A 15,177-nucleotide genomic window follows, 5' to 3' on the forward strand; every position below is an offset into this window, starting at 1 on the left:
GTAATACTTCAGACATTTTGACAGACACTTTGTAGCATTTACCAACCGCAGAGATTTCCTTTGATTCAGTTAATTTACTGCTTTACTTATAAAAAAAATAATAAACTTTGCATTATTTAAGAAACATAGAAAACTAGTGCGCAAGCTTACATGACCAGTGCAAATACGTGTATGAAAGGAACTTTGTGAGATGAAATTTTTAATTTCACTCTTACTTTATTAAATTGGGTGACTTTGAACTCTCCCGTACTCCCAAAATGTGACGTCATACCCGTATTGAGAGCAACAGAAATCAATTAGAACTGAGTCAGTGTTGAGAGAATTGATATCTTAATCTTAGAAATGAATGGCGTCACAGACGTGTCAATGGAACAGCTGGAAAGGCTCGAAACAATAGGTGTTATGTTGGAGCAATTGATTTTATGAGGTACCCGTGAAGTCTCACAATACTCGCTCAGGTTATACGCCTTCAATTATAGAGGGTGTGGTGTTAGTGTTTAGTGTGTGTATCCTCGCTGAATCAAAGTGAAACTAGTTCGTATTATTTAAGTTCAAATCTAGGGCTTGGTTTATTCTATTACGGCGAAGAAACAGCAGGTGTAGAAATTTTTTGATCATGTTAGCAAAGTTCAAATTATATTTGGCCGATTTGAACATGTTGGGGCGGTCGCTGGTAACTTAGATTTGGAGTTAAATAGCGCACTCCAATTCATTATCTCTTGATGAAAGTTGTTATCATTTTCAATTATTAGAAAAAGTTTTGGCATTTTTAGGAATGAATTTAACAAAACTATGATTGGATTCCTTTTAATGACTGGCGGACTTTTTCCCCATAGAATGTTTGGTTTTATCAACAGTGTTGATAACTAAAGGTAAATTGGCCACCTTAACTCAGTTAGAGATTCGAGCGCTACGGTGGCCAATTTACCTTTAGTTATCAACACTGTTGATTAGGCCAAACATTCGTTTCTATTCCCCACCAACGCAGCATACAGTTTCTTTAGAAACAAACTCCTTTAATCTTTTTCTCAATAGGGCCTTTTTGCAATGTTCACTTTAAATCGATCTTTTGCACCTGCGTCGGTTTCACTGATTATTTCATGAATACGTCTGTGAATCAATCAACCACTCTATAGACGCTGACAAAGGAATCAAAATAAGCTATTTTTCTTCCGTGCTATTCATTGACTTAAACTTAATTTAAAACAATGATATTGGCGAATTCATCGTTGTAAAGCTTCGTTGGACACCAAAAGATGAAAGGAAAGTAAAACAATTAAGTTTATGTCGAGCAAAAAGAGAAGTTATGCAACAGATAATTTGTAAATTTTGCGTCGTATTAAACTTCAAAATTGACTGTGTGCTGCAGAGCTTGTTAAGTCTTTGTTATTGCTTTCATTGACACAATGCTGAACCACCCAATCGACTCGACACCACGTGTTTATACCCGTAGTACCAACCCTAGGGTTCATAAATATTCAAACACAGCGTGTTGCCATTTGATAACAGCTGTTACACACGTGTTGCGTAAGGTAGATAGAAGGAAGCATGTGTCATAACAGTTGAATACCCGGCGATATCAGGTAGTAAGCCAACTCAGCAGCGGTGCTTTTATCCTGGGGGCGCGTTTGGAATAACAGTTCGAGTTCTGAGCAAACGAATTCGTTTTCATAGAAAGGTGAGGACATTCAGAAATATTTAATTAATTATAAAAGCGCTGTTTTTTGTTTCAAATCAGGTTTAAAGATTTCTTCCTTTTTTTGCTTTTGTTCTTTAACAGATTCAAATGAAAAAACGGTATTATTAACTATACTTAGGTTCAGATTTTTTAGCCGCTTTTAAAATTTCCTCGCCAATATTGAACTGTGTAGTTTTCTGTTTTTGCTGAAAATATCAGCTTAGCAAACAGGCTACGAATTGCCTTTTAGCTGGTTTTAGTGATATTTGTAAATGACAAAACCTAATTTGCCCTTTTGAATTTTGTCAAAAAAATCTCAACCGTATGTTGAACTTTTTGATAGAAAGGCAATATCATATCTTAAATTTAAATGTCTGTAACAGGAGCGCTGAGGCCAGTAAGGAGTTAAGTAACTTGTTAAAACGTATAAAGATTGCAAAGAAAGGAAAAATGGTCTCAAGTCAGAACTCTGAGGAAAAAACAACACCGGAAAAATAGCAACAAAGAGATAATCTCCCCTTTTCAAAAGCACAGTCATTTACGGCTTTGTTTTTGAAGTAATAAAACGGAGAAGGAATAATTTTCTCTTTCCTTCATAAGGACATTTTCACCACATCATTTTCAGAGTCGCCCCTCCTTCCGCTGCGGCACTGATTTCATTGTAAATTATTTGTTGATATTTGTCAATGCGCAGAAAAATTTGATTGATTGTTTTTTTTGAACATATTCATTTTTGAACACGGAACAGAACAACTTGATACTCAACGATTAGATTTATATCCGCTTCAAAAATAGATGACCGTTGAATTTTCGTCTCCCTATTACGCGCGCCTTTCCGGTTTTTTTTTTAGTGGACGAAAATAATAGATGCTGTAAATTTGTATTTGAAATCTCAGCAGGTAAGCCTTGGCTTTAATGAATATTAATACCCTTTTCTCAAGTTTGAAACGATTGCTCTCCTGAGTAAACATTCAATCTCAGCCAAAAAAAATATATTAAAATTTAACATCAAACCACTTGCTGCAAATGTAAATAGATACTTTACTATTCATAAACTTTATGCAATTAAACCATTTGCTACTGGAAACAATACTTGGGGAGCGGTGGAAATTAGATTAAGGATATAAGTTTCTGTAAGATGAATAGGAAATGATTTGGTTTACTCTGTGGTTTCATGTTTAGTTAAGCCCGACAGTGCAAATAAGGCCACAGGTAATGAAAACATTTTTTGCAGCGAGCTACCTGCTTTGCCTCGGCAACGGGTAAAAAAAAGTATCAAAAAAAAAAATGTCTGGATGAGCGAAAAGTAAAGAACAATCCCGCAATTTTTTTTCAAATGCAAATACAATCCATCACCGGTCGCTTCTTTGTATCTATTTTTGTTTCAAAGAGAGAATGATTTTCGACCAAGTAATGTAAAAAGAAACAGTGCATTAATTCTTAATTGAATTTGTCCAGAATAATATATCTGCGATTTAAGTACAATTGGAAGAAGTTTGTCTCACGCCAAGACGGACTCTGGGGTCTATAGGGTGAAATCTTGAAGTATGGCCATACTCGGGGCCCGCCAATTCAAATAAAAGCTTTAATGTCGAGCATTACTTTCTTGAAATTGTGTTTAATTGATTCGCCTTCTTCTTTCTTTTTCATTTTCAACTTGTTCATTATTATACATAAATATGCATGTTGTCTTGTCTGTTAAATGTAGTCGAAGTTCGTTCGGCACGCGTTTGGCAAATGGCCTGCGGCAAATACACGCATGATGAAAAACAACTTTGAACTCATTTTTGTCCCTTTGAAGGCTGAGCCACTGACAGGCTGTCACAGCCGCCCTTTGTCACAGAAGCAATTTTAACACAACAAATACGTTCTGGTAAAAGCTCGCATTCATATGCAAATCCCGCTCGGAAGAGCTAAGCACCTCAGGCACTTGAATAAGTTGTTTTGTTTTCTCGCACAATAACAGCATTATCGTTCTCCCAGGAGGGAAAGCAACGCTCTGCCATTGGACAGTTCCTTACCACTGTGGTTATTGCAAGATCCTTGCCTCGTGCCATCCCAAGTGCAAATTAACATCAGTGTTTTTAGTTGGCGTTATTAATCAGTCACCCAGAAACACATCGCTTACAAGCAAGCCATGGGTGCCACTAAGGAACTCCGGGGTCTGTTTCTTTGGTTTGTTCTGCTCAACTATGGCGCCGTTTGTTCTACTGGCTTAGAGGAGAGCTGTATTTGGAGAGGAAGGTAAGAAAAAAGACATGTTTTAGCAGTTTGGTGTTAACACCAGCCGTCAGTAATTAGAGTTCTTTTGAATCACTGTTCAAAGCAACTCGTGCCGATTGCGTAGGAAATGGAACGAAACGAAAATATGCTTGATGCGCCAGGAATGGTCTCTCAAAAAGGAACCCCAAGAACCTCTGGTATTCTTGTAGGCTTTTATTCGAGTCTTTGTATGGTGTTAGGTGCATCTAGAAGGTATCATAATCATTAGAAACTTCCGATGAAATTACTGTTGCCTTAAGTGGCTACGTTATGATACGTTTCTGCTTGGCGCTCGCGCAGTCCAACTTAACTGTTTACACGGAATATTGTGTAAAGAGAAAAAAAGAACTGTCAAGTCAATTCTTTACAACCTTGAAGAGTAAAGGTTAGGGCGCTCATCATTGATAGAGTTCAAAAACGCAATCTTTTCATTCCGTTGGAACATGAACTAACAACTGAACTTGTTGAGTCATTATTGAGAAACAAGAATTTGTTACTTCTTTTTCAACTCCTATTAAGTTTTAAGCAACTGTTAGCAGGTATTCATTTCGTACTGATATTTGATAGTGTCTCTTGTGTAACTTTGTGCGCAATCTGGCTTTCGCCGTATAAGTATGTCCAACGATGTTCTCAGTAATGTATTCAAGGTTGTGTTGTTATTTTTTTCAACGTATTAGGCTGTCTGTTGTGGCACGTGCTTGCCTTTTGTGTGGAAGAAAACCATTGTTCAAATGCGCGCAATACAAAAGATCTTGCGAGTGTGGATTTGGTATTTTCCTGCCGGCTGCACGGCTATTGTATAGGATTGTTTTGCGATACACGCATGAGCGTGGAAGACACATGCTAGTAATAACAACAACACGAAACACAGCCGGCGTTTGTTCAATGCACATGTTTCTTCTTTGATGCTCGCGAATATGAACCCTCTCAACTGCCTTAGTTCCAATATCGAAGTGGCTATTATCATGACTTTTCCTAGCAAAGTACACTTGCGAATGCTTCGTTCCCATGTTAATAATTCAAGAACTCGTGTTCTTGTGGAAAAAATCAGAGCAAATTAATACAGCGTATTCTGTACATCAGATACGTATAGAGCGGCAAATCGGACCAAAGCGTTCAAGATAAGTAGTCGGTATTGCTTTGAGATGTCATGCGTAAGAAATAATTTAGATAAGCCATAAGATCGCGCGCGCGATGGGCTTTCACATAAAGCACTCTGTCGCCAATCGTCAACCAACTAAAAAGAAATGTTTTATCGATCCTATTTGCTCTTAAGCAGACATTTATCATTCTGTTGTTACAAATATTTTGTGTTTATTTTTGCCATTAGCAAAGCATTGTTAAAACGTACACCTTGTCACGAACCCCTTTCCTATTAATAGAATACTCTCGAAAATGTACTTGTACGACTCGAAATCTTCCGATCTTTTTTGATTTTATCAATTCTTAACATGTGTCGTTCTTACGGAAGCGACCCTGTTTGCTAATCAATAGCAATTACTGGTATAATAGAATTTTTTGGGAATCAAGTCTCATTTTGCTTTTGTTTGGTCCATTGGTCACAAACTAAATCATTTGGTTCCACAGGTTAAATGGTTCCCCATTACATATAAATGCGCGGAATAAACACCCCTAGGCCTGCGACCGTTAACTGAGCTATCAATAATTCTAGCTCCCCTAAGTGTTTGTACACGGAATGATTCAAAACAGTTGTAAGAATTTTCATGAATTCCCGTTTCAGAACCAACGCGACATTTGCTGCAAGAAGCAAACTTTCTTTTCAGAAACGGCGAAAAAGTTTCCGGATCATTTAGCTTTCCCAACCGAACTCTGTGTCACATTCAAGTGGCAAAAGCATGGAGACAGTTGATAGACATTTTTTTCTGCAACAATGCTTTTTCAGTGACCGTTTGGTATATTGGCCTATATTGTTACGGTGCGCGCGAAAAAATGGCGCGTATCGAATAAAACTGTGCAAAGTTCGCTGTAATTGTTTTCTACGAACTCTTATTTTGTGTTTTCCGGCGTTTGAGTGGAAGTGAATTTCATTCTGGAGACCTTGGCACTGAGAAAAATTCGACTGCGATTTGGAAACGATGTTAAAACATTTTGCTTGTGTTCTTTCTCGTTTCAGCGGTGTTTCCCATGACCGGCCTTCCGTCGTGAGTATAGAAACAGTGTGTCATCAGGGACAGCTTCAATGGACTGATCCATTTGGAGGCCTGCGAGTCACGTTCAACCCACGAATGAAAGTACATTTGGACTTTAAACTGTGTTTTACTGCACGGCACCCCGGTGTCCGAATTTACAGAGAGGGACTGGAAAGCCTGACTTTGTTGAGCGAAGATGGTGAAAATGTGACAAAAACAGCGATTTGTATAAAGAGCAAAGGCGAACAGCTGCCAGTACTTTACCTTGAAACTCAAGAAAACCAGACATTAACCCAGGTAAACTACACAGTGCTTGTAAACGGGAGAAAGAGGCCAAGACATGGCAGGACTAAAGGTGAGCAAAACGGTAATACTCGGGATATTTAGGACCTTACAGCAGCTTAGCCTGCAATCAAAGGGGAGATGTCCCGTGATTTCGCATAATTTCAAAAACGTTTTTCTATCAACTGAAACCTAAGAGTGACTCTCTAGTTCGTTATTAGTTGCCACCCCAGTGTACTACAACTGTCAGTGAGTGTCTCTGGTCACAGTTGGACTGGCTTGGAAACTTGAAAAAGTTCTTAGTTGTCGCGTTTTTCGTTTCCACTGTAAATGCACTAGAACGGATCATGAGTTGTTCCTTTGAAGAATTCAGTTGATGCCTTTCTAATTTCTCTCAGTGTTTTAGAATAGGCGACTCTCGTGATGACGTTTTACTACAACTACCAGAATCCTCTTCGTTTTTTTTTGTTAATTAAATTTTGTTATCCCAGTGAGGCTTAGATAACAATATCCCTAATTTGCAAGATAAAACAACAAACTGAAGGATTCTGGTGTAGTTGTAGTAAATGATGCCATTGTGAAAATGTCCTTTTAGTTTGTAACTATAAGTGACACGTGATAGTTACCCAAAGTGGTCGCTGCAACCTCGTTCCCAGGAACAGAGAGGACCCTGGGAATGAGGTTGTGGTCTGTAGAGAATGGTACAAATTAATATAATACATCTCGTTCCTATTTTCTTATTTAGATTTACCCAGACTTACGCGATCATATCTCCCTGCCTCTGACCATTAGGAGGTCATCAAAAAGGTGGTAACCATCACGTAATTTTGGCGAGATAGAGAATCTTTCAATGAAATCTAATTACCAGCCCCAAAGGTATTAATTATCCTCTCCGGCAACATTCGTCGATACACTGCAAACTTACTTTTTTTCTAACTGCTGTTTTCTTGTCGTTATTTTCAGAGTGCAAGCCGTGTAAATACTCAGTATTACTCAAGTCTCTCTGCAAAAGTAATTTCGGTAAGGAACAAGTTTTACTACTGTATTTGCTTGTCGGCACCGAAAAGTAAAGCATCCGCAGCTTTCGTCTAAAGAATTAGCTAAGAAACAAAATATAGTCCCTATAATTCAATTTGACGATCATCTTTTCTGGTCGTGCGGCTAAATAATCTTGAATTGCACACCCTTCTATTTGGCCCTTTCTGTCTGACTGTTGACGGAAAACCACTCCTTTGATATGAAGACAGTCAGTGCAAAAACTTAGTCGGAACCAGTGCAAAGCGCGGGAAAACATGTAACGGGTCATCGGTAGACGCGGGAATTTTTGCTCGTCACTGCGGGCATACATGTTCATGCAACTGGAAACAGGCGCACGAAACCTGACGTTTAACGCAGTGGAAAGCGCGGGAAAAGTCACCTGCCTCAAAACGGGAATTGTTTGTGCGTTTTGCATAATATATATATTAAGTTACCCGGCATTATATCAAAGACTTTGACCTGTTTACATTTTGGAGTTAAAAAAGAACTGTCGGGGTCTTGAGAACAAGACTTTTGAATTGTATTGCAAAGCTGATAGCTAGTGATTTCTTCATTCATTGGCTTAATTTTTTTTGTAACTTGTTGTTGTCTTATTACAGTGGTTCGTGGATATATTCACCCCATGTTTCCTGTCGAAAATGGACTCTATGAACAAGCCAACATCGTTGCTACCGAAGTAATCAGGCAACAAAACACCATTTTTGTTAAAAAGAGTGAGATGGACGACGAATTTACCGCTTCCGTGAAAGTTCCTAATGGTTGCCATTGGAAACAGATGGAAAAGCGGCTTTTCCTTCTGACCGGAAATCTTGAAGATGGAAAAGGACCAGTGATACAGTGTCATATTAAGGAGCAGATTTGGGTTAAACTAAAAAAGGAAAATATCCAGCATCTCTGTAGAGTGGTCCACTTTTAAGCATTTGTGCTGATCATGCGCTCGGAGAAAAACCGCTGACAGAATGCTGTCTGACAGTTTGACTGAGCCGCGGTTTTCGACAGAAATATATTATCCCCAGATTGATTAAGTTACAGTGCGAATGAAAAACCGTGAACACTTTGATTTAACTTTTATCTGGCAATTTCCCTTCCGATTCATCGACAGAGAGCTTATAAGTAGGACGGAACCAATTGGCTATTCTTTTTTTCTTGGGGGCATTGAAGGTCATTGATCTTCTATATCTTTCAAAGTTTAATTGAAGAAATGTTCACGGTTCCCTGGATTTGTTCTGTAAAGAAAACACAATGTTTGCTTCAAATTGTTAAAATTGAAATCTTATTGTTAATTACAAGTAATGAACAAAACCCGATCACCGCAATTAATATTATGAGATGCCATCACGGAGGAACTGATTAACTTGCAACATGTATGTCAGTTTCCAATATGAAATAAGGAAAACTCGTACATTCAGTCCAAGCTAACTTGGCCTTTGATGGCCAGTAAAAGGAAACATCCACAAGACAGTGAACATATAAGATTTCTGGGAGAACCGCCAACCTCGTTCCCAGGAATTTTCCCTTGGGAACGAGTTTGAGAGAGCCACAGTGTTGTATAGTAAACAGTAAGTCAGACACAGCTGTAAGAAATACAGGAACGATGAACATAACAAAGAACTATCCTTGTAATACACTAATAAACGGCCAGCATAAGAATCCATTCGATCAAAAGGCTGAACTGGGAATTGGTACTATTAACGAAAATAGTCAGGGGAACGACGCACAACCTTTGAGGTTGATCTCCGCCAAAATATTGATCTCTTTTCAGCTTGACTTTTTTGGTCGAATGGGCAAAGCAAATAGTTGAAGTTGAAAAAGTCACTCGACATAAAAGTAGTAATTAAGATAAGGAATTGCAGAATTGTACATATAAACGACTTAATTTACAGGAAAAGAAACTTTATTTATCCATGTAAATATTAAACAATTTTCAAGTCAGACTTGAAGAACTTTTAAGTAACGTTAAAGCTTAATTAGATGAAAGCGTCATTCTAAATTATATATATATATCAGACAAGTGTACTCGGTTTGATTAAAATAAATATTCTCAATTATATTCCTATGAATTGATTGCTTTCTTTTGTGTCTCTGAAGTAAAAACAATGAAAGTCAACATAAAATTTCTTCTTGAAGTAGTTTTGGAATAGGTCTCGTAAAACCAAGTAATTACTGTGGCCAATCATGAAAGATATATTAAAGCAGTGTAATGGACCACTCAGAACTCGTATAGAAGATCTTTGTACACAAAAGAGAAAGTTGTATGGCTTGTTTTATTTTTCTTGAGATATTGACAAAAAAGTACCGAAATAACCAAAGCCTGCCAGGGGCGTAGCTAGACCATTTAAGTGTACCGCACAGAGGGGTAAAAATTGAGCGCCAAAGGCGCGCATCGCCAGGGGACTATGGATGCATTCCCCCCCCCCCCCCCCCCCCACCACGTAAATTTTCAATGCTCGGAAATGCTATTTCCGGCCATTTCCGCGATAAAGTTTGAATAATTTAACCATTGAAATGACCCATATTTTAAGCGTTTTAAGTTAAACAGCACGAATTTTAGCAAAACGCAAGACCGCTGGCTCAATGTGCAGCCATACATATATGTTATTCACCGGCCAAGGGTCGTACTCAAGACGGAGCGCACAGTTTTTTCCCAATACGCACCAACCTAGGCCAGTGGAAACATTCCCCCCCCCCCCCCCCCTTCAAAAAAAAAAAAAAAAAAAAACAGGACCTTGGTCTTGCAACAAATCCGTTCGGGTTCGTGGACAAGATGGAAAAATACTGCCCGCTGCCGGAACCAATCAGATTGCATGATTTACAGAATTCCGCCTCTCGCGCACTTAAATAGAAAAAAATATAAAGATGTTTTTCATACTGTTTACAGGCAAAGAGACAAACGTCTGTCCTTAGCATTTGTAAAATTAAAGCCCAAGATTAATTTGTTATTTTATTTTATTAATATATTTATATTTTGTTCGGTTCAGTTGGAGTGTACGCACGTGCGTATATGTTCAATAATATATGTAGCAATAAGAAAGAATAACGTTTTTATACTTTTTCCACGGATCTAAAACGCAAAAGCGATTTCTTAGTAAGCAGAGTTATGAAGTCTACTGGGATTGGTCGCGTTCTGTCTTTTTTTGTATGAGATGATAAGATTTGGAAACAGTTGAACTGATTTCACAAACTAGTGCGGACAAATGTTACGGATTTTTCCGACGTTCCGTTCCGAACGGGAAAAGAGGAATACCGAAAATTTAGAAATTTTATGTTCTTGTTAGGAATCAAAAAAAAAAAAAAAACACAGTAGCAACTAATATAACCTTTCGCCTAAAATATTTAACGTTGAAGGACGACGTTGTAGCAAAACCACAGGATAGCGATCGGGGTCGGGTAGTTTCTAAAACTGTAGTGCTGTGTCGGTAGGGAATGAAAATAATATTTGGTTTTATCAACTGGGTTGATACGCTAATTTGAAGGGGAATTTCTAACAGTGGGCCGCAAAAGGACACTCTCTGGTGGTGGGAGGGGGGTCACAATCGGCATTACCTAAGACCCCAAGAGTCGCGCCCCTGAGTCGAAGTTTAGTTTGTAACTGAATACGAGGCTTTTCGCCTGGAAAGAGATGAAAACAGGAGCCAATGAGCTCCTTATGAGAAATAGTACAGCCTTTTCATTTGACACGAAGAGTTTACGGAATTACAAACCGAAATTTTTAGCTCTTAAGGTTGAAGAGCGCCCCATTTTTTTTTTTGAAGCGGTAAACAGACACTTTCCCGCCAAATGACCACCCGCGGTGCGCCCTTTCCCGCCAATGACGCCCGGTGACAATGCCAAAGGCCAATCATGGAACAGAATCTTACACCACGTGATAAAAAATCACGTGGGTTGAATGTAATGTTGGCACCGTCTTCCCCAAAAAGTTCATTCAGCTGCAGAAGGAAGACAAACAAGCTACGGCTTTGTAGGAGGAGAAAGAAAAAGTTTTTGGCGACAAATATGCCTGCTTCTCCTCCACGTCTTTGTAAAAAGAGCTACTTTGAGGCAGCTCAACGACCACTCAGCAGGAAAAAAGGTAAGTGTTTATTCTTCACATATTATTTGAGCTTAACTTTGCACCCCACTCCGCGCCGAAGTTTGCACAATTTACCATCAGTTGTCAAAAATTCGTGTCTCTGGTAATAGTAATTGCTGTTTTTTGCAAATTATCTGGAATATAACAAATTATCTTTCTCGTAACTAAAATTTAATTATCATTTCTCTTGCAGCAGAATTTTTTGCCGAAGCAAGAAAATTTGACAAGATTGAAACGTCTAAAACAACTTATGTCGGCGAAGACGCGTGGCCTTGAAACACTGAGCTTCTTTTTCAAGTTGGCGGAATTCAAACAAGAGGTAATTATTGTTCTTTTGCTTCCAAACTTTTTGTAAATATTTTAAGGTTTTTTTTTATTCAAGTTTCAAAGATAAAAATTCTGCAAGACTTATTCGAGCTGTTTTTTTTTCCATAACTCATTGTTATGGCGTACACGCGCGATAATTTCTTTAGTAAACAGTATTACAAAAAGTGTGAATTAAAGGCAGACAATGCTCCTGTTGAACTATTATTTTAATAAAAGATAAATTCACTTACAAGTAACAAAGTAGTAAAGAACGATACCAAGAATTTTTTCGCAAAAATTTTCCCTCTTGAAAAGGATAAAAGAGAAATTTTTCGCAAAGGTAATGCAAAATTTCGCCAGTTGTCGCGGGAAACACGGTTAACAAAAAAATAAATTTTTGCGAATAAAAAGCTTGTGTATTAAATGTTCGCGACTTTTCCTTTGTTTAAGAACGTACAAAATGTTTCTTTCGAAAACGCCGAAGTATCCGGAACTGGAGTTTCGCGTACTTGCGAAAATGTCACATTTTTTGTTTTGATTTCTTGTTTCAATTTTTTGGCGGGAAACTTTCTTATGTTAAATGAATGTTGATTCAATTAATAGAAACATCGTTTAGACCAAAACCCTGATCGTTTAGTTTTGTTTTTGTAATTAATACGTAGACTTCTTACGTATTAGATGCAGGATTTTGTAATTAACTGGTGAATTTTTACCGTGTATAGATAAAGTTATCAAACAAAACCTTTCCTTGGGGGGAGGGGGAGGGGGGTTGAAAAGAATAAACTTCCGTGCCTTTAAATACCACTTACAATGATCTTGTTTATTTTTACTTTAAGGTTACAAGAAGAGGGTTGTTTTACAGTCTGCTTTGCAAATTTTGCTCTTTAGAATTTAATTTGATTTTTCTAAGAAATGCTAGAGATCTTTCACTTTTATAGTTACTAAATTTTTGTATCTGTATAAAATGACTCATTTTTCAAATTCTCTATTCCCATTTTCTCTACCATTGGGGATGGTTTTGTTAAATGCTATTCTCTTATTTTCAGCTGTCTTCGATTTCCTTGGCAACAGTTCATTCCCTCTACCACCTCTGACAGATCTGCAAGAACCAAATGCTAATTCCACCACACCATCAATGATGTCTGACATCCAGACTGAGATTCACAGCATGCCCACTTCATTCAGAACAGACTACAAATCAGCGAATCAGCTCCGCCTTAACAAGCCATGGAAGCTGGTCAGTCAAATCTGGGTGGGAATGGGGGGTAAATAACAGCTCTGGATGAACCTTACAAAGCACACGATACACAGATGATTGGCTATTCGGCTTAACTTAATTGTAGTTAGATTAATTAATTGGGCCCAAAGGGTTGGGATGGCTCCTCCCTTTAGGCTCCCATGTGGGTTCCTTTGCAGGTTGTTCGGCCATCAACTGGAATTCAGATTCGCTATTCGACTTTTCTTTCATCGATCTTTCGATTTTTTTTTTCGGTTTTTCTGCAAGAGCAAGATGTCTTCACTCCGTGGCTTTACTTCGAATATTCTTCCAAGGCTCTTCATCGTGGATGCTTTTCTCCCGCTTAGTTGCGCATAAGTTTTCTAAATGCAACACTTCACTTGACAGTTTGTTAGCACTGGATTAAGTGAAGCGACATTTCGTAAGGTTCAACCAGATATTACAGCTTTATATTCAGATTTAATTTAGCAACTGGAGCTTATGCCCATTCAACTTCTGGAAGGAGACCAGTTTTGGCAACTCCTTGCAGGTTTAATGGTCTTTCTGGTTACAGGCAGATAAGAATTTAGTTGATAAGGACTAAGCTAAGCACATAATACTGGGCATAAAGGGACAAACAATGCACACACCCTAGATCAGAGTAGAGGAAATAGTTAGCACAATGGGCTGTTTCAACTACCATTGATGATATTATTATTTTATCAAAGAATTTATCAATTTAATCATTTACTGTGCAAGTTATCCTCTTAATGAACAACTGTCAGATTAAACACTTATTTCTCTCTGATACAATTCAAAATTATCAGTGCACTGATGTCATATAAAATATTTAATATCCAATTGTCTGTTGTTGCTTAAATTATCTGATGTTGCTAATCAAACATATCAGTCATGAAAAGTTGTAAGATAAAACAGTTACATGCAATAATTTTTGTCTGTTGTTGCTGACACTTATCAAAAAAACTGCCCAGCTGCAAGATGAAACATTTCCAAATTATTGTCTGTTGCAAACAAATCATCAGAAAGTGCATCTGCCACTATTGATACAAAAAATAATACCAAAAATTATGTGAGTTATAAATTAAGAACTTTTTGGCAATGTTGGTTGGAACAGCTATCATCTATGTTTGTTATGATTATATAAGTCCAGCTGGGTCTGGTTGTTGAAAGCACAATTAAGTGTGAACTTTGATTGCAGTTTTAATTTATAAGTAACCACTGAAGATTTTTCAAAAAAAAAAAAAATTGCGGCTTTTTCTTTACATTAAACTTAAACTTAGCTTTCTAAAAGAGCAAGATATTGTGCTTTGAACAACTGGTCCCTGGGTTCCTTGGAGACAGCAGATATGAAGAAGCATAACAGTGTGACAGCATTTCAATATCAGGTATGTGGAGTTATATTGTTTTCCGGCGATTCAAAGTCCGGCTTTCAAAAACCATCGGCTTCATCTTCGGTCCAAATTTGACAATCAATACAATTTGGAAGCTTGGTATTGACAATGAATAATTCATTGTTATAGCAAGCAGCTGGTGATACCTGATTGCGTCTGGGGGACCCTGAGTGTTTCAGCTGAAGTGTCAAGTTTTACAGACACAGAAACACTCTTGGTTTCACTGGATGCTAAATCTTTAGCGTAGGAGCGCATCCCATGGCAGACCTGCCAAGGTCCCATATGTAAATTAATTAATTCTAGAAACTCTGTAACTTATGAATAAAGTTGAATAAAACTCGCAAAACAGCATTGCTGTCAGTGCATCTTTATTCTAAAACAAACTGGTACTGTAGTATTGACTAAACAATTGAATACTAATGAAATAAAAGTTTCCATTTCAGGATCAACCAAATTACATACTTTTTTTTCTTCCACAAAAGTACATCTACAATCTAATCTTTATTAATTAAGTCAGTAAAAGATATCACACAAGCTACTAAAACAAAATATCTGTACAATCATATGAAGCACTAAACAGAATACCTTAAAACTAACATTATTCCATTTCAGGATATGCACAAAAATTCCAAAGGAAGAAGTTTGCCTATCCACTAACGTTAACTGTTGTAACTAGTTGCATTTCCTTACAATAAAAGAAATGACAAAACTATTGTCAGTGTCTTCTCTTTATTCTGCAAGGGTGCAAAAATAAAATACATAAA

General features: G+C 37.6%; 2 protein-coding genes across 3 annotated transcripts; both read left to right on the forward strand.

Annotated features, from left to right (window-relative positions):
* The first annotated feature begins 1,524 nt into the window (after nt 1-1,524).
* On the forward strand, nt 1,525-9,470 carry LOC146458144 (meteorin-like protein). 2 transcript variants are annotated; one of them, XM_085091249.1, is made up of 5 exons: nt 1,525-1,678; nt 3,645-3,922; nt 6,075-6,445; nt 7,336-7,392; nt 8,010-9,470. In XM_085091249.1, exons 2-5 carry the CDS (start codon nt 3,816-3,818, stop codon nt 8,324-8,326), a joined length of 852 nt encoding a protein of 283 aa, XP_084947375.1. In that variant the 5' UTR covers nt 1,525-1,678; nt 3,645-3,815; the 3' UTR covers nt 8,327-9,470. The 2 variants fall into 2 exon arrangements, with proteins under 2 accessions (XP_084947375.1, XP_084947376.1); XM_085091250.1 differs by having other exon boundaries at nt 3,662-3,922.
* On the forward strand, nt 9,005-15,145 carry LOC146458145 (uncharacterized). Its single transcript, XM_085091220.1, has 4 exons — nt 9,005-9,092; nt 11,328-11,479; nt 11,673-11,798; nt 12,832-15,145. The coding sequence occupies exons 1-4, from the start codon at nt 9,005-9,007 to the stop codon at nt 12,877-12,879; spliced, it is 414 nt and encodes a 137-aa protein (XP_084947346.1). The 3' UTR covers nt 12,880-15,145.
* Nucleotides 15,146-15,177: the final 32 nt, after the last annotated feature.

The sequence above is a fragment of the Pavona decussata genome, unplaced genomic scaffold, assembly GCF_977016875.1.
Source record: "Pavona decussata unplaced genomic scaffold, jaPavDecu1.1 SCAFFOLD_234, whole genome shotgun sequence".
NCBI classification, from domain to species: Eukaryota; Metazoa; Cnidaria; class Anthozoa; order Scleractinia; family Agariciidae; genus Pavona; species Pavona decussata.

Bases quoted from the DNA above. Each gene is read 5' to 3' on its own strand.
- LOC146458144 (XM_085091249.1), top strand. From the start codon at position 3,816: ATGGGTGCCACTAAGGAACTCCGGGGTCTGTTTCTTTGGTTTGTTCTG. The intron at 3,923-6,074 runs GTAAGAAAAAAG...TTCTCGTTTCAG, and splicing joins AGCTGTATTTGGAGAGGAAG to CGGTGTTTCCCATGACCGGC. The intron at 7,393-8,009 runs GTAAGGAACAAG...GTCTTATTACAG, and splicing joins TCTCTGCAAAAGTAATTTCG to TGGTTCGTGGATATATTCAC.
- LOC146458145 (XM_085091220.1), top strand. From the start codon at position 9,005: ATGAACATAACAAAGAACTATCCTTGTAATACACTAATAAACGGCCAG. The intron at 9,093-11,327 runs GTACTATTAACG...TTCCCCAAAAAG, and splicing joins AAAGGCTGAACTGGGAATTG to TTCATTCAGCTGCAGAAGGA. The intron at 11,799-12,831 runs GTAATTATTGTT...TCTTATTTTCAG, and splicing joins TGGCGGAATTCAAACAAGAG to CTGTCTTCGATTTCCTTGGC.